The sequence below is a fragment of the Antechinus flavipes genome, chromosome 3 (genome assembly GCF_016432865.1).
Source record: "Antechinus flavipes isolate AdamAnt ecotype Samford, QLD, Australia chromosome 3, AdamAnt_v2, whole genome shotgun sequence".
Lineage (NCBI taxonomy): Eukaryota > Metazoa > Chordata > Mammalia > Dasyuromorphia > Dasyuridae > Antechinus > Antechinus flavipes.
In genome coordinates this window covers 431,496,018-431,514,861 of record NC_067400.1, presented here as the reverse complement: position 1 = coordinate 431,514,861, position 18,844 = coordinate 431,496,018, and the positions used below count along the sequence as shown (strand labels likewise).

The following is an 18,844-nucleotide window of genomic DNA, read 5'->3' as shown; positions in this document are numbered from 1 at the left end:
AGTTGAGAAAATATACCTCCCTCCTTTTGAAAAGGAGGTAGACAATTGCTATGGAATAGTGCATATATTGTCAGATGTGGTTAATATTTTGGTTTTGCTGAACTGTTTTTTAGCTTTATTTTTATTTTTGTTATAGGAATAGCATACTGGCTTGAAGAGGGGAAAGTATATATTTGGAAATGAAGTTTATCCTTTAACTGATAGTGCCTTCTCCCCTAAACTTTGCTATACCATCTTTTATGTATTTCCTTTGCATATATTTTGCAAATTCTTATATGAGTGTGTGTATACACACACACACACACACACACACATAGTTTCTTCTAATAGAATATAAACTCTACGAAGATGGGGTATGTCTTTTTTTTCTTTATATCCCTGGTTCCTGGCATATAAATATAGTAGGAACTTTATATGTGTTTATTCAATGCAAAACCAAAATATATCAATAAAAGGATATATTTTAAAATTCTGCATGCTAAAGAAATTAGATCTTATGAACTTAGATGTGTTTTATTATGGGAAGGGTATGCAGGCAAGCTACTTTTGAGAAGAGATGAATTTTGAAGTCAGAGACTGAATATTTCAAAAGGCATGTCTTGGCAAATTGTAGTTGCTACTGAAATATTCCCTTCAAAAAGTAGCTTTGTTGCATCAGTAAAATGATTCTTAGATAATCAATACATTTTATAGGAATCTTCCTTTCCCTCTATTTAGGTATACTATGTCAATTAATATTAATTAATCCTTAAATGTGTTCTCTTTGATTCAAATCAATTTTAATGATCTTGTGATGAAGACAGCCATCTACACTCAGAGAGAGTACTATGGAAACTGAATGTGGTTCACAATATAACACTTTCACTCTTTTTGTTGTTGTTTACTTGCTTTTTGTTTTCTTTCTCATTTTTTCCTGTTTGATTTTTCTTGTGCAGCAAAATAATTATATAAATATGTATGCATATATTGGATTTAACATATATTTCTACCATGTTTAACATATATTGAATTCTTTGCCATCTAGGGGAGGAGGTGGGGGAAGGGGAGAAATTGGAACACTAGGTTTTGCAAGGGTTAATGTTGAAAAATTATCCTTGCATATGTTTTGAAAATAAAAAGCTTTAATAAAAAATGTGTTCTCTTTCCCCCCTCACACTATCTGTGAATGCTGATATTGGATACTGATGCTTCCAGCAAGAAGTAGCATTTGAAAGTCAAAAACAGCATCATGAATTGAGTGTCACAAGACTCACAACCTACATATGGAGCATTAGTTAGAGGGCAATGTTGTTAGAATTCTTTCTTAATTGTGCTTGGGAGCCACATGGAGTTTTCTATTGTAGATCCCTGGCATAGCAACTTCTACAAAATTCTGAAATCAGTTAGTCCCTAGATATCTAAAGAGCTGGTATTAATTGACTCTCAAATGAGCCATCTTAAACCTCCAAAAAATCAAAGAATCTTAAAAGGGCTTGTGAAGCAGTCTGCTCAATAGTTAGATTTTGTGTCTCTATAGTGGATTAAATAGACATGGGAGGAAAAGATTTATGGCTAATATCAAATTTCTAAGAATTTGATGATCCAGACAAATAATTAACACTGCATATTGTGACAAGTATCTTTGACATTAATAGTATTTAGAAACATTAGGTGATTGAGAATTAGGGTGATATAGTAGAAAGAGTAATGGACTTAGAGCCAGGAGACATATAAGATCAGAACCACTCTGTATATGAACTTTGTGACTATCAGCAGGTGATTTAATCTCTCTGAGTTCTCAATTTCCACAATGGATTTTTTAAAATGTATTTTATTGATGCCTTTGGGGAAAAAAAATAACTGTCGCTTTTTAGTGACACATGCCCTCTTTCTATAAATCCTTCCTTTACAAAGGAATATATAATTAAGCAATTAAAAAAATAGATATCTCTGTTAATGTATGCCTCATTCTACATTTATAATCTATCACCTTTTGCCAATAGGTATTTCATTATCTGCTCAAAAAAAATAGGGCCAAGGGAGAGGATTCTGGGAAGATGGAGAGTAGGTCAGAGAACTTTTGACTTTCCAAATTTCCTCTACAGAAGAGGACCGAACATCACCTCAGAGCAGCAAAAATAAATACAGGGTAAAGCAGTTGACCTTTTAAGACAATTTGAGAAAATCCCAGGAAAAATCTGACCTCCAGGGGTAGAGATTCAGTTTGAGTGAAGTGTAAATATTTTTTATAGGTTAATTCTGCAGAAACAACAAACAAGCTTTGAGGGTGGTTGGGTTGAGAAGTAGCCTCAACTTTAAAAACTTTCATTTTGAAGATAGTGTGAGGGTTCAACAGTTGAGTAGGAAAAGATTGGAGGACCTTCCACTGTTGAGGGACACCAAACATAGTTGTGCTGACCCAACACATTCTGGATTGTGACTACCAGCAGAAAGAGCCAGCACATATTTTTGTGAGTACAGTAGCAAGGAGCGGCTCCTTCTTGGCTATGAGTACTTGTGGGAGATCAGAGTCCCTGGTTTCAATTCCAGGGCAGAGAAGACAGCTGTAGTTTGCAATCTCTAGAGGAAGCACAACAAGCAAAATCATTTATAGGACAATGAGATTGGGATCCTAGCCATAATTTAGAAGTGGAGAGGAGAGCCAAAAAAAGTTGGGCTGTGAGACAAACCTTAGAAAATAAGAGTAATAAGGTCTGAGGCTTGGGGCATCATTCCCCATAGCTCAGAACTATAACTTGATTACACTAATAACTGCTAAAAACGAAATAAAATAAAAAATAAATACATAAAAATGTGTAGGCAAAGGAGAAAAAGCCCAACCACAGTAGCTATGGGCAAAGAGAAGATTTGGGTTCACATTTAGAAGAAGATGATGGAGCTTAAAAAAAGTCACTCTTTTTTTTCCAATGAGAAACATTAAATGATCCCAGACACAAAAAGAGTTCTCGGAAGAACTTTAAAAGGATTATAAACATCTAATAAGAGAGATTGAGGAAAAATTGCAGACTGCAAGAGCAATCCAAGAAAATCGGGAAAATTATGAAAAGAAAGCAAACCAATTGGAAATACAGAATCAAAAATTAAGGAAGCAAATAATACCTTGAGAACTAGAACTGGGCAAGGAGAAGATAATGACATTCTGAGACACCAAGAAATATAAAATACAAAGAATGGAAAAAAAAAAAAGAAGAGAGTAAACATCTTATCAGAAAAACAATTTATCTGGAAAACAGATAGAGGAGAAAATTATATGAAAAGACAGACTACTGAAAACTATGATTCATAGTTTCAAGATTTAGGAGAAAAATTGGAAAGAACAAGGAAAAAAAACAATTTGAATATCATGGAGCTTTAATAAGGATTATATATGACTTAGCATTGAAGGACTTTAGATTTTGGAATATTGTGTTCTGTAGGGAAAAAAAGCTGGGGTTTTGACCAAGAATAACTTATCTAGCAAAGTTAATTATAATTCTGAATGAAAAACAAAAGGATATTTAATAAATTCAAAAACTTTCAAGTTTTTGTGACAAAAGCCTCAGAACTTTAGGAAAAAATCAACATAAAACATCCAGGAGAAATATAAGATAAACATCAAAGACCAATTGTAAAGTACTCCATAAGGTCATTTTTTTTTAATGTGAAAATATTAGAAATACTCTTTTCATTATCATCATTATTTGGGTAGTTTAAAAGAAAGGCATGGGTGGAGCTGATAATGATGGAGTGATTCTACAAGAAATTGCATAGAGATAAAAAGGGTAATTATCTCTTACATATGAGGTATGAGAGGAGAAATTGAAACAGCAGAAATAAGAGGTCAAGGGGATAAGATCGGGGAAAAGAGGATAAGGGAGGAATGTTTAGAGAAGTGGGTAGACTAAACAATAAGGGAGCAAAGTAGCAAGTAGAAGTAAAGAGAGGAGTGAGGAGGAATAGGATAAATAAGATGAGATGAGTAGTAAGGAAAAACAAGAAGGAGGAAAATAGACAAGTAATTGTAGCTTAGAATATAGATGGGACAAATTTACCCATAAAATGGAAATGGATAGCAGATTAAAAATTTGCCTTCAACATATGTTGCTTTCAGGAAATGTCATAAAAATAAGAGGTATTCACAAAGATTAATTTAAGGACAGGAGTAGAATTAAGTACGTAAAAAAGTACAGATAGTAAATAATAATCTCAATTTTAATTAAAATAAAAAAAGAGAAACTACATTGTCAGCAAAATTATTCAATATTGTTTTAGACAATTTAAAATATTTAGACAGCATAAAATACCTAAGCATATACCTTCCTAGATACAGGAACTATGTTTATATAAACATAAAACACTTTTCATACAAAATACTCAGATCTAAATAACTGAAATAATATTTATTGTTCTTGGGCTAGTCAAGCCAATTAAAAATGACAATTTCACTTAACTAATTTATATATTCAATGCTATCCCAATTAAATTAGTAAAAAAGTATTTTACTGAGTTAGAAAAAAATAATAGTAATATTCATTTGGAAGAACAAAATGTCAAGAACTTCAAAAAAAATGAAAAAAGATGTAAAGGAAATAGATCTAGCTGAATCAGACTTTATGTAATAAGGTGAGAGCATTATTGAAGTATAAAAGAGCTAATTTTAATTATTTTAAATTAAAAGTATCTTGTATGCATAAGTTTTTTATATAAGATACTTTTAATTTAAAATAGTATAGTATAATGTTACATATATGTACAAGTGTATATGTGTATATTTATAGATGTGTATGTGTGTGTGTGTGTGTGTGTGTGTGTGTGTGTATGTGTAATCTCCATACTTAATTGTAGCCTACTTTAGGATGGAGTGGAGAAAGGGGAAAAAATAAAGTAAAAAGTGTACATCAGAGAACAAAAGAAAACCACCAAGAAAGCAAAAAATAAAGTTGGGCAGTTATGAAAACAATATATAGTATTTATTATATAGGAATTGAAATGAAAATTTATTATTTTTATTGACTTCTTTTGTTGTCTGCTGTGTAACTGGAAGTTTGTTAGTTCTTTTCTCATTTTGTATTTAAGTTAAAAAATTATAACAACAATAAAAAGTTAGTTTATCTTTATACTACCCTTTTCTCTTGAGTTAATTACTCCTCCATTCTATTGCTGATCTTGCCCTTCTAAGCATGAATTTTAGATTATTCCAGCCATCTGTTGCCTTCATTCTTACTCATGTGCTTTTGAAGCTGGAAATCACAAACCCATGCTGATTAGATCTACTACAAATTTATGTTACTCAACAGGGCCTTCTCTTAAAGATAGTCCTTTTACACTTGCCTACTTGATTTACTATTTCACTCACTACAATGAATTTTCCTGATCTTTTTATCTTTTCTCAAATTATCATAGATTTCCTAGCTCCATTATCTCAGCTGAAAACTCATTTAATTGAAAACAAATTATAGCCATGTGCTGAGTTCGCCCTTTCCTCCCTCATCATTTTACACCATTCAACTATTTCTGTTATATCTCTTCTTTTACACTATCTAACCTCACTCCAACCACAGATGATCCTATTGTATCTCATCTTCTTCAGTACATTGCCCCTTCTGCTATCCCTACTTAATTTTCATGATCTTTCTATATACTGGCTGTTTTCCTAACTGCCTACAAACATGCTCATGTCTCCCCATCCTCAAAAAATCCTTCAATTGATCAACAATACCTATCTTTATATATTTCTCCTCACTCCCAGTACTCTGGACAATCCACTAATATTGATCTCCTTGTTTTTCTACTCATAAGACACTGACTTCAGGCATTTTCTGCTATGATCACATTTGGAATTCTCTCCTTTTTTATCTCTTTCTTCTGAACTCCATTGCTTCCTGAAAGTTCCAACTAAAATCTCACCCTCTACAAGAAGTTTTTACTGATTGCTTTAAAACTGGTGCCTTCCCTCTGTTGAGTATCTTAAATTTATTCTGTTGATATTTTGTTTGCATTTAATTGTTTGCAGCCCCCCATTAAACAACTTGTTGTTGTTGTTCTTCTTCTTCCTCCTCCTCCTCCTTCTTTTTCTTCTTCTTTCTTCTTTCTTCTTTCTTTTCTTCTTCTTCTTCTTCTTCTTCTTCTTCTTCTTCTTCTTCTTCTTCTTCTTCTTCCTTCCTTCTTCTTCTTCTTCTTCTCCTTCTTTTTCTTCTTCTTTCTTCTTCTTTTTCTTCTTTCTCCTTCTTTCTCCTCCTTTCTTCTTCTTCTTCTTCTTCTCCTTTTCCTCCTCCTCCTTCTCTTTCTTTGCATACTCAACACTTAAAGTTTCATGTCTAGAAGATAGTAAGCACTCAAAAAATCTTTCTTGAGTTAGCTTTATTTGATGACACATAGATTCAGTTCTTGATCCTGACTTTCCAGTTGTTTGACCCTAGACAATGTACTTAACCTCTCTAAGATTTCTTCCAGTTCTAAATTTGTTATCCTATGGTCCTATGACTTACATTAAAGTCAGATGTATCATAAAAGATTTATGAAAGAACATGGAAAAGAGTTGAAAAGGAGAGGGAGGCATGGATAGATTTTTTTGGTGTGTGCCACTGGAAAGAATATTCATATTTTAAAAAATCACAGATTCATTTAAGTATTGGATTGAATTTTATGGTAAGCTATGGCCAGGTTTATATAAATTACAGGGGAGGAAACAGGTCTAGAAGAGCAGCTAAAATTTCAAGGGGGTGAAATTGCTAAGCCATGGTGTCTGTAGAGTTTCAAAGGGGAAATCTCTGGTCTACAGAGCAGATAGTATTACAATCCACTGGAAGTTGGAAACTGCTAATGGACAATTCTTGTTTTCTTCTCTAGCTCTAGTGTGATATAAAAGACTCTTGTCATACAGACAATTAGAAAATAAAATGATTTTAAAAAATTGTTTGTTTCCTGCATAATAGAAGGCTTTGCACTAGTGACATAGTTCCCAGCATCCCATTGACCTCAAACCAGATTCTTGCCTTCTCAGACCTGGAGGACTCTCCATTCTGTACTAACCACATTTGTTTCCATTGAAAGACAAATGGGAATTTTGACACCTGACTAGTCCAAAACCAGATTTATTAATACATAATCTTGTTCTGTGTTTGTCACCTCAATTATAGGATAAAGAAATCAGCTATTTTTAATTCCCTTATAGCTCTGGGTCAATTATTTACATTTGCCATTAAGATGGTTAAACACTTAACTCAGGCTAAGATGGCACTCAGCAGCATGACCTCTCAGGTTGATGAAAATAACAAGGAAGGAGAAATAGAGGAGAACTCCCTGTGCTCAGAGAAGCAGGGACACCAATTAATGGCAACTGGTGCCCACAAAATTGGTAGGTAGTTTTGGAAAATTCCAGCAGAGGAATATGGTCGAGGTAACCTGCTATATCTCACAGAAAGCAGAAGTAAAAGAGGTAAAGAAAGGGAGACTGTAGGCTAGTATCTGAGTTTAGGACAGTTGCTAGCAGTCTACTCAGAAGAATTTCTCACCTCTTGTTATGTTAAAGGAAACATGATAAATTTATATCAGAATAATCTTGTTGATAATTGGAGTAATTGTTATCTATATAAGAGTTAATAAGAAAAGGTTGTGTTAAGTATCCATAAAACAACAAATGGCAAGAGTAGGCTTTTAATATGACTGAAATTAATTTCTAGAAAACTATTTTGATGAGAATTTTATTGAAATTGCTTCAGTATTCAACAATGGAAGTATAAAAAGAAAAATATCTAAAACAACCAAAAGGAATAAAAAAACCCAACAATCTAACACTACCTTGGAATAAAGATATAAGAGGAAATACTAAGTGAAATTGTTTAATATTCTTCTTTGGATATTCTTAAGAAGCAATAAATTCTTTTTAGACTGATATAAATGTAGTCCTGAAAAAGGCAGAAGAACAAATTGAATGATCTAATAATTAATATTCCTTCTACTTGGAAAAGATTCTGTGGCTATAAAGAATCTTAAATTAGAAAATTTGAGACTTCACAAATGAGAATATCTTCTTTAGCATGTGTAATTAGATCATTTGTATGTTAAAAATCAGAAAAGCATCTCAAAGAACAGTAAAATTAATGAGTTGTCTTCCTGAAAGTGTGTGTATACATACATACAGATACATCTATTAGATTTGTTAATAATGTTTTTCCTTTATTTTCCTCTGGTTCAGTGAAAATTTCACCTTTCTAAAATAACACATTTTCTCCTGAGAGACAAAACATCTTATGTGGAATACTGCTGTATTTTTGAATAATGACAAATGTTTCTACATATGCATATCATTCATTGATCTTTTAGGCAGTCACTTGGAAAGAGAACTGTGAACTTGGAAAAAATGAAATTCACTTTGTAAATGAAACAACTTTTTAAAGTTATTTATAGCAAGTGAGAAACTCAATTGTTTTTCCTTCATATATTCTAATTTTAATTTTTGATGAGAGAATAAAATCAGGTTTAAATGATTATAATAATTTATTTAAATATAACTTTCCCCTAAATTTTCTACAAAGGTTTCTGGAGAAAGGAAACAAGCTTAGAATGTTATGTAATATGCTTGTTATTCACAAAAAGAAAAAAATAGCATCAGGAGACTGAATATCTGGATACATTTGTAATTTTTGGGTCAAATGTTACACTGAAGTCAATGATCTGAAAACACCATGATATTTACCTGTCAGAATCAACAACCAAATAAGAATTTCATATATGTGTAGATATGTTTACACACACACACACACACACACACACACACACACATTTATATATAGAGCAGTTAGGTAGTACAGTAAAGAGTACAAGGTCTGAAGTCATGGAGACCTGAGTTCACATCTGGCCTTAGACATTAACTAGCTGTGTGACCCTGGATAAGTCACTTAACCTTACTTGCCTTGATTTCTTTATCTGGAAAATGATCTGGTTAAGGTAATGGCAAGTCATTTCAGTATTTTTGCCAAGAAAACTCCAAATGGGATCATGAAAAGTTGGAAATGATTTTAACAACAATTATATATGTGTATAACACATATACATACACACATGTATATGTATGTGTTACACCATATAAATAAATGCCATCTATTATTAATGTTCCTCTCTAATATCAGATCATGGAACATCATGCTTTGCCAAGGTGGCTCTGCTTTCTTAATAGTTATATTAATGGAATGTAAGCTTTATCAGATCTGCCATTTGAAAAAAGCTTTAAGTATGTGTATTTTCTGAGAACTAGGCCAGCTAAAGTTGGTGAGACTCATCACCAAAAGTTTACCAAGTTTTTCAGGTCATAGGTTCTTTCATTACAACAACTCATATTGCTTTGTCAACTCAAGCAATTTGCTTGGAGTTGAGATTTGCATCAATGAAGATTCCATGAAATGATGGTATTCTAATTGTTCACAGATATGCTAAACTTTTTACCAGAAGTTATTCATCATCAGAATTTGAGTGTGTGTGTGTGTGTGTGTGTGTGTGGTGTGTGTGTGTTTGTATGCACACGTGCGCACTATGAGCAGCCAGCTAACAAGCATAGAATCTACAGAGGACAATTAGAAGCAAAGTAATGGATTACCTTTCTCTATTTCACTTTCAAAAGACAATTTCCTTCTCCGAAGTTTACAGTTTTCTCCATCAGAATCATTTGCAGATTGTGATCTTATTATGAGATCAGCCTTTATTAATAGAACAGAAAGATGGAATAGATTAGATTAATTGAATGTGAATATCACATATTGTTTAATGTATATATTTAAATCATGTTATTGTTTTTGTTTATATCTGTGATTTCATCATTAGGGACCTTCAGTTTGAAATCCCCTTCTACTATCAGAGGCTAGCAAATAGCACATAACTTTTAATAGGAGAGAGTTGCCCAGGACACTAAAAAATTAAGTGGCTTGTCTGTGATCAATTTTATATATGTCAAAGCTCTGGAAGACTGGAGTCAAGTTGTGCTTATTCTGAGGCTAGACTCTTAGTCACTATATCAACATGCCATTCCTTTAAAACAGTATAATACTAATTATTTCATACTAATATTTGGAAGTGACATCCTCAGCTTTGGAAATGATATCCTCATCTTTGGAAACATTCTTTGGTACAAATGAGTTTTATGAAGTAAAGATTGGTTAAATTTAAAAAATCTACAAAGTGTTTTTGGGGAGAATTTACTTTTCATATAGCAGAAATGTATTAACTAATCATAATTAGCTATGATGTTTTGTTGCATGGTAATGATCATAAAGTTAAATTTCACAGTAACAAATATATAGTTGCTAGAAATGAGAATAATAAAGGGTACCAATAAACACTTATGTGAGGTTTCCTACAAAATTTCTCTTAATAATTTGCCAGACACATTTATGTGACTGTAAAACTTTGGTTTGAAAAAATATTTTAGATTTATCTTCACTTTGGCAAAATTCAGAATGGATTTAGTATCATCAAGCAGTGATTAAAATTCTTATAAAGTTCATACACTTTAGTGACTAAATTAAAATTCTTATAAAGTACATACAATTTATGATTTCATCTTTTTACTCCTAAAAATTTTCTTCAACTTTCAATTTCTTAAACAACAAAAATAGGCAGCTTAGTGAATTACTGCCCATGGGTATACTAAAGAGCATTGTGACAGCTTTCAGAATACCATTCACATATCTCTTTGAGCATCTGGCATGGTCAGATAATGACAGTAGTATTAGGGAGAAAAAGTACTCTAATACCTTTAAGCTATGCTTACGGCTTTCTTAGTAGAATTTCTGTTTTTTGACAAGTACTGAAAGCCCATGATTTTCTAAGTGGGGGCAGTTAGTTTCAAAGCTTTCCATGAATTAAAGGGCACTGAGCAAAAAATGATTTCCAACTAATTTCAGAAAGCATCTCATAAGAAAAGATATTCATTTTTTGCTTTATTCAGTTTAAAATGAGAAAGAAGCCCATAAGGCTTCTTTAACAATTAGGAAACAGTGTAGCACAAAGTTGGCAAGAAGTGGAAAGCATGGTATCATGTATCTTATCTCTTCCTTACCCTCTCCCACAAAAGGATATTAAATCAAAGATTGATACTGATATGGAATGAGGACATATGAGCCATATAGGATACAGAATAAATAATATGTAATACAGATAAACACAGCCTATAGTTAAATATAAAATATAGCTAACATTTTATTTCTATTTAGCTGTTTACTTCATAGCATTCATTAATTTAATCTTGTTAATGTGTTCTCTTCACATTTAGAACTTTTGATTATTTGGTTAAGGTTTTATCTGAAGTTTTCCCATAGCACTATATATGGGAAAAGAATGAACACAGTACACACGAACAAGATTCCAGGGAGAATTAAACATATATTTAAGATAAAATGTTTTCAGGCACCCTGCAGTGTTGGGAAAAACATAATTGGCCCAACACAAGTTACCTCAAAGTCATGAAGCTAAATTTCTTGAACACATATAATATAATTCAAACATTTTCCCAATTCAAATAGCCTTTTCCATAAAAAACAATTATGATCAGAAGAAATAAGAAAAAAAAGTCAATTGCATATACCTTTGCATTTTCATGCCTTAGATTAAATGTCAATTCTAGATTTGTCAGAAAGTGATCAGAAAATTCAGGATACATATCCAAAACCTCTAACAAGTCTTCTCGCTGGATTTTATGTAAGTCACAGTATGTTAAAGCTCTTACATCTGCATTCGATTTTCCAGGTTTTGCATAAAGATGAACCATTTCTCCAAATATGTCATTTTTTCCTGTTGAGAAAAACACCACCACAAAATTCAGTGTTTTCTTTAGGAGAAATTACTAAAAACTAAAGGATTGTCATAAATAGCTGTGCACAAAAATGGGACTCTGCTCAATTGCCCACTAGAGTAGCAAAGTGAGGGGACTTGTCTGATATCATTACTCCAAAAGATAAAAGAATAACTGAGATAATTTCATCCCCAAATTCCTCCTTTCCTTCGATTTGTATACTGTATGTTTCAACCATATTGACCTGCTCACCGTTCCAAATGCACTGAGATGCTCTAGATGTCATTTTTGTTGAGTCATTTCAATTATTTTGACTCATTGTGACCCCATTTGAGAGTTTCTTAGCAAACATATGGAGTATTTGCCATTTCTTTTTTCCAGCTCATTTATTTTTTATTTTTTTTTCCAGCTCATTTTTACAGATGAGGAAACTGAAGCAAATAGGAGTAAGTGACCTGCCTTCCTCAGTCTTTACCTTCTCTGTTGCAGCTTAGCCCTACTTTTTCTTTTTTTTCCTTTTAAAAAAATTTTCAATTAATTAATTAATCTACAAAGCATATGCATGGGTAATTTTTCCAACACTGACCTTTGCAAAACCTTTTGTTACAAATTTTTCCCCACCTTCCCCCACCCCTTCCTCTAGCTGGCAGGTAGTCCAATACATGTTAAATATGTTGAAATACATGTTAAATCCAATATATGTATACATATTTATACAGTTATCTTGCTGCACAAGAAAAATCAGAACAAGAAAGAAGGAAAAGAAAAACTGAGAAAGAAAACAAAATGCAAGCAAATAACAACAGAGAGAGTAAGAATGCTACGTTTGTTCCATACTTTGTTCCCATGATTTTCTCTTTGGGTGTAAATGGCTCTCTTTATCACCAAACAAGTGAAACTAATTTGAATCCTCTCATTGTTGAAGAGAGCCACGTCTATCAGAATTGATTGTTATAGTCTTCTTCTTGCCTTGTACAATGATATTCTGGTTCTGCTTATTTCACTTAGCATCAGTTCATGTAGGTCTCTCCAAGCCTCTCTGAAATCATCCTGCTGGTCATTTCTTAAAAAATAATAATATTCCATAACATTCATATACCACAATTTATTCAGCCATTCTCTAATTGATGGGCATCCATCCACTCAGTTTCTAGTTTCTTACCACTATAAAAAGGGCTGCCACAAACATTTTTGTACATGTGGGTCCCTTTCCCTCCTTTAAGATCTCTTTGGGATATAATCTCAATAGAAACACTACTGGATCAAAGGATGCACACAGTTTGATAACTTTTTGAGCATAGTTCCAAACTGTTCTCCAGAATGGTTGGATCCATTCACAGTTCCACCAACAATGTATCACTGTCCCAATTTTCCCGCATCCCCTCCAACATTTGTCATTATCTTTTCCTGTCATCTTAGCCAATCTGATAGGTGTCCTACTTTTTCCTTTCATTACAAGGACTTTGCCTTTGATTTTTGTGGGCCAACTCTTTAGGTCATTCTCCTTCCTCCTAGCCTCTAGTTCTTGTTTCCATATCTGTTTAGATCATGATGTTCTTTATCACTACCTCCTGATAGTTCCTTGCTTCCATCAAGGGTCAGTTCAGATGATACTTTGAATATGAAACCTTCCCTGACCCTTCTCTCTAGTAATTAATGTTCTCCTCTCCCTCTGAAATTGCTTCATACTTACTTTTACATATTTCTATTTATTCAACTATTTATCAGCTAACATATTCTATGCCTGCTATAGAAATAAGCTTCATAAAGACAGCTTAATTTCCTTTTTTTTTTTAAAACTTTGGATCATCAGCATCTAGTTCAATGACCTGCACACAGAGAACCTTTGGTAAACATTCTCAAATAAATGAATATTGGCACACTATGAACTTCAAAAAGTTTTAAAAGGGGACAAAGCAGCTGGGGCCATAAAACAATGTGTATTTCAATTGGTTTACTAAAAGGAAGAAAAAAAGCCAGAGTAGGAGTGATGGACTGGGAGAAAAAGATGGAATGTGTAAGAAATACTGTTTCTCATAAACTTGATGCTGACCAACAAAGAGGAAGTGGTTGTTAAAATTTCAATATCTTGAAGCTTGGGGGAAAGTGGCTATTCTATTATAGAGTGGAGAGGAAAACTACTATGGCACCTACCCTTTATTTTGTGAGAGGATATTCAAAAGGAATTAGAGAATAGAGAAATGCCTTGTTCTAAATTTCTCCAAAAATTGGATCTAGAATGATAGAAAATTCTTAAGAGAATGATAACCTGAAGACAAAAGCAGAAATTATTCTGATGAAGAAAAGTAAATTCAAAAGATAAAAAAATACATATATGGTAGATGAAAACAAAGATGAATTCAATGGTGGTACATAATCTTTAAAGAATAGTACTATAGGAGCAGGTAGATGGTGCAGTGAATGGAGCATTGGCCCTGGAGCCAGGAGGACCTAAGTTCAAATCCAGGTTCAGACACATAACACTTCCTAGCTGTGTGATTCTGGGTAAATCACTTAACCACAATTGCTGCATAAATAATCAAACAAATAAAAAAAACAAGAATAGGACCAGAAGTACTAATGTTCAGAATGAAGTGAGGCTGGTAATGGACATTAAGGATAATTTAAAGCCCTTTTTATTTAGCTATTATTGGAGGGGCACCACTGCTTGGGGCAGAAGGAATAAGGAAAATTATTCTGAGATGGCCAGGAGAGGGCAGATTTTTGGATTAGAAAGGATAGAATAGAAACATGGAGCTGAAATTTAACATAAATGAGGAAATAACAGAGCACCTAGTCGTTCTCAGTTGAGTAAGAAACAGTAGGCTCAAGAAAATCACATCTTAGCATAATTAAAAAACTGAGAAATTGTGATTGTTAGAAATTGTCAGTGATCTTTCAAAAAACTGTTGAAAAAGAGGAATATGCTGTGAGACTTAAATAGGGCAAATTTCTCTCTGATTTTCAAAAAGGTGAAGAAGATAGAGATTGAAAATTATAAGCATGCAAATTTGACTTTAATTCTTCACACGATTCTATACTTTTTATTAGGAAATGGAGTGCCACTATCTCACCCAGAATGGAAGCAAAGTGGATATTTATATGTCTAATTCCACTGAAAATTGTCTTGGGAGCTTTGATCTGCTCTGTTTTAGATATGGGCTGATTCACTCCTTAGGCAGCTTGGCAGTTCATTGAAGTTCATCATACTGGTCTTAGATCTAGTGCAGACATCCAATTGACTTGAATCATTGATGCTCAGAAGTTTCTAGTTCCAGAGATTTCATTAGCCTCATCCTTTGTGGTAGATAATTCTTTCATTGTGAATATTTAGATAGGGAATCACAGAGTCTTAGAGTTAGCAGGGAACTCGGAGACTATCTTGTCCAATATAAAAATGAATAATTTTTTTTTCTAGAAACATCTGAAGTACTCATTTATTCTTTGTTTGAAGACTACCAGTGAAGAAGAATTCACCAAGACTATAGTGACTCTATTAACATATTTCTTCCTTATAGCAAGGCTTTTTGCAACTTTATTTCTACTAGATTTACTATGCCAAGTAGAATCAGTCTATTCCGTCTTCTGTGGGACAATCTTTCAAATGATATCTCCATAAGTGCTAAAGCATGGTGATCATGTTCTCCAAGTATTCTCTTCTCTCGTTTAAATATCTATCATACCTGCAACCCTCTTAAGAAATTATCTCAAGTCCTTTCACTATAATGTTCATTCTCTGAATGCTGTGCAATTTATCAATATCTTTCCTTAAATATAGTACTTTGATTTGAACAGAACTTGAAAAAATGTTTTTATTAGGACAAAATAGGATCACTATCTCCCTGGGCTTCAACACTATGGGTTCATTAATGCAGCCTAAGATGCACACTAGATTGTCTATTCCCAATATTGATTCATAATGAACTCGTAGACTACTAGAACCTTCTAGATCTTTTTCAGATAAATTGCTGTCTATATCTAGCTCCATTTTATTTTTGTGAGGAAGTTATATTTGAACCCAAAATGAAAGTAAGTTTTCACTTTTTATTGAATGTTGACCCCATTTGACTTGGCTTACGGTTCTAGTTCTTTTGGGTTTCTGACTTTGTCATGTAGAGTATTATTCTTTCTAGCTTTATGACATCTACAAATTTAATGGACATGTTTTTAATCCAAATCGTTGATAAAAATGTTAAACAGCAAGGACCATAGACACATATCCTGAGGTACTTCATTAAACACTTCCTTCCTCATTAATACTGAAAAATTAATAATAATTTTTTGGGTGCTACCATTCAACTGATTTTAAATATACCTATCTGTGTTATTGTTTTGCTCATTTCTTTTCATTCTGTCCAAAAAAACAAGCATTAAAGATTTTGTCAAATGCTTGGAAAAAACTAGGTGAACTATATCAATAGCATTCCCTACATCTACTAATTTAGTAATTCTGGCAAAAAAATCGAGAAATCTTTTTTTTTCTATCACAGTTTGTTATTAATGAACTCATATATATCAGTTTCTTTTCTAGATGACCACCAACTCTCCTTTTAATAACATAGTCTAGAATTTTTCCAGGGATCCAAGTTAAACTCAACCTGCAGAATCTGCTCTTTTTCTATTTTTGGAAATTAGGAAAAGATTTGTCCTTTGAATCCTATGTATCTCATCAATTCTCAGTGACTTTGAAAATGATTTATGATACTAATGTTGAGGTACAGAAAAAGACCCCAAGAGATTGGGGTCATAAACTGGTGTTGTGAAGTGTCTCAAAGGAATTTGCAGGCTTGAACTCATCTCCAAGTCAAGGGGCAAAGTTTATGATAATTGTAATGTCAATTGAAGTGAGCTAAATTCCATAGGATTTAGCAGAAAACCAGGAGTAAGAAGATAAATTTATAGGAAAAAGGACAGAGAGATCTGGTGTTTCATGTCAGTGATATGCTAATTTTATTATGCCTCTCAATACTGAATTTTATGGTTTAGAGGTGGAAATGGAAGAGTATCCCACCATTTGTTTGGGAAACCCTGTTATCTCAGACCAACAGATTGGTATCTGCAACCAGTGTTATCTGCGGAACTACAACACTGTCAAGGCCTGGTGGCCTCAGGGTTACTGCCACATTTCCCTTAGAAGTTGTATCCCATCACTAGCAGTGTACATGGACTTTGAGAACTAGAATGTATTTTTAAGTAAAAACACATTCTAGTTCTTATAGTACATGAATATGTATCTCACATGAGGCTGGTGACTCCAATTCATTGATAGCAAATTTGTCCTCTCATTATCTTTTTGCTTATTTTTGGTATCAATGCCCTGTCAGCTTTCTTTTCTTTTTTCTCTTTTATTTATTTTGTCTTTTCCAAACCAGAGATCATTTTCCTTGGCAGAAAAAAAAAAAAAGTTGAGTAGTGATGCCTTTTTTTCTGTCATTTGAATATTCATCTCATTGAACCACAGACCTATTCTGTCTTTGTTCTTATTTTTCTCAACAAAACAAAAACAAACAAACAAACAAAAACCTTTCCCAAACAAACATGGAAAACAAAGGACTCTTTTTTGTTGTAGTCGTGCTTAATTTTCTTGCTAGTCTCAGTTAATTATGAATTATTAGCTTTTCTGATTTTGTTCTTAAAAGACCATGTTCCTCTTTTGTATTTATATAGGAAATTGAAAACTGACAGACATTTTGACATTTGTAGTTAAGAGGAATAAGCATTCTCCTTTCAACCATGAAAGTGATTTATGACTACCTCCATTTTTGAATCTGAAGGCACAAATGGAGTCAAAAATGGAAAGTTCTTAAAGAGATACACTCAATTTCTGAGAAAGAAGAAGGAAAACCTAAAATGCTGAGTCAGAAAGACAGAGTGGTTCAGGGGCAAAAATCCCTTTAAGGAAAAGAGAAAGAAAAAGGAAAGCTTGAGCTGTAATATAGAAGAGAGAGATTGAGGAGGGTTATTGATTCCTATATCTCAGAGGATAAGATTCAGATTGAAATGAAAGGTATAAAGAATGAGAAAAGTTCCAAGAAAAAGTTTGTTTTCTCCAACTTCTCTCCCAATGTCTATTAGCACTCAATATCACATACTGTTTTCTTTAGTCCATTATTTCTGATAATCTTGATTTTTCCTCAGTCTTAAAGAGGCCTAGATTTGGCTACAGTTAAACAAATTTAGATTAGAGTGAAGAATCAAATGTCTGTCAAAATGTTAGGAATTTTTCTTCTTGAAGGCTCTGAGTTATTATGATTGTATTCTTAACTTTTCATTTAATATAAACTCCCATAAAATAGCAGAGGAGGGGACAAAGTTGACCTAAGGGGCCATTCTATGACACTCACCTATGTTAAAAGAACAAAAAACCAACTAATTATTCTAATAGGAGAATGGTTGATAAAATCCCCAGAAACAAAGAGGTTAGGGAATATTTGGTGATGGTACAATACTGGACCAGAAGGTCCTTCACTGCAACAGTCATAACCATAACCATTGATTAATGTTACATTTGCTTTGTCCATATATACATTCATACTTCCATGTATCTATTTTTATGTTATTATGAATACTCCATTTCAATGATGCACATAACAATCTCTCTATTTCTTTTCATATCATGAAACCTTTATCTAAGTCCTCTGCAAAGATTTGCTCAACATACTGGAGGCCTTCCTTTAAATTTCTTGACATATAGATAACCAGAGGAAAATGAGACTATTTATTGGTTATTTCTTGCTTTCACTATCCTTTGTTTCTACCTCCTTTTCTGATCATATATTTCTTTGAAATATTTTTTACTCCATTTCCCCTAAGCAATTTTATACTGGTGAAATGTCATAGTTGACTCATACCCTCAATGAGCTTCTCAACTACATTTTACATGATTCTGAAATTTAATTCTTCAGAGATTGTACTATACAATCATTAATTAAAAACATTATTCACAAGAATAATGCTGATTTTAAAGAAATTTGTTTCAAGAAGAATCTTTAGGTCACAGCTTTCCAAAGACAATCCAACCTAATCTGTTCTTTCTATTAAATTTTTGGTCCAAGTCACTACCAATTTTCAATGTCTGTT

General features: G+C 32.9%; 1 protein-coding gene across 1 annotated transcript in view; it reads right to left on the bottom strand.

Annotated features, from left to right (window-relative positions):
• Window positions 1-18,844, bottom strand: part of KCNH7 (potassium voltage-gated channel subfamily H member 7) — a 623,506-nt gene that overhangs the window by 47,752 nt on the left and 556,910 nt on the right. Inside the window, exons 11-12 of the mRNA XM_051986258.1 lie at window positions 11,558-11,763; window positions 9,575-9,674 (exon numbers count right to left, since the gene is read on the bottom strand). Of these exons, the coding sequence (XP_051842218.1) occupies window positions 9,575-9,674; window positions 11,558-11,763 (306 nt within the window). The remainder of the gene's footprint in view (window positions 1-9,574; window positions 9,675-11,557; window positions 11,764-18,844) is intronic.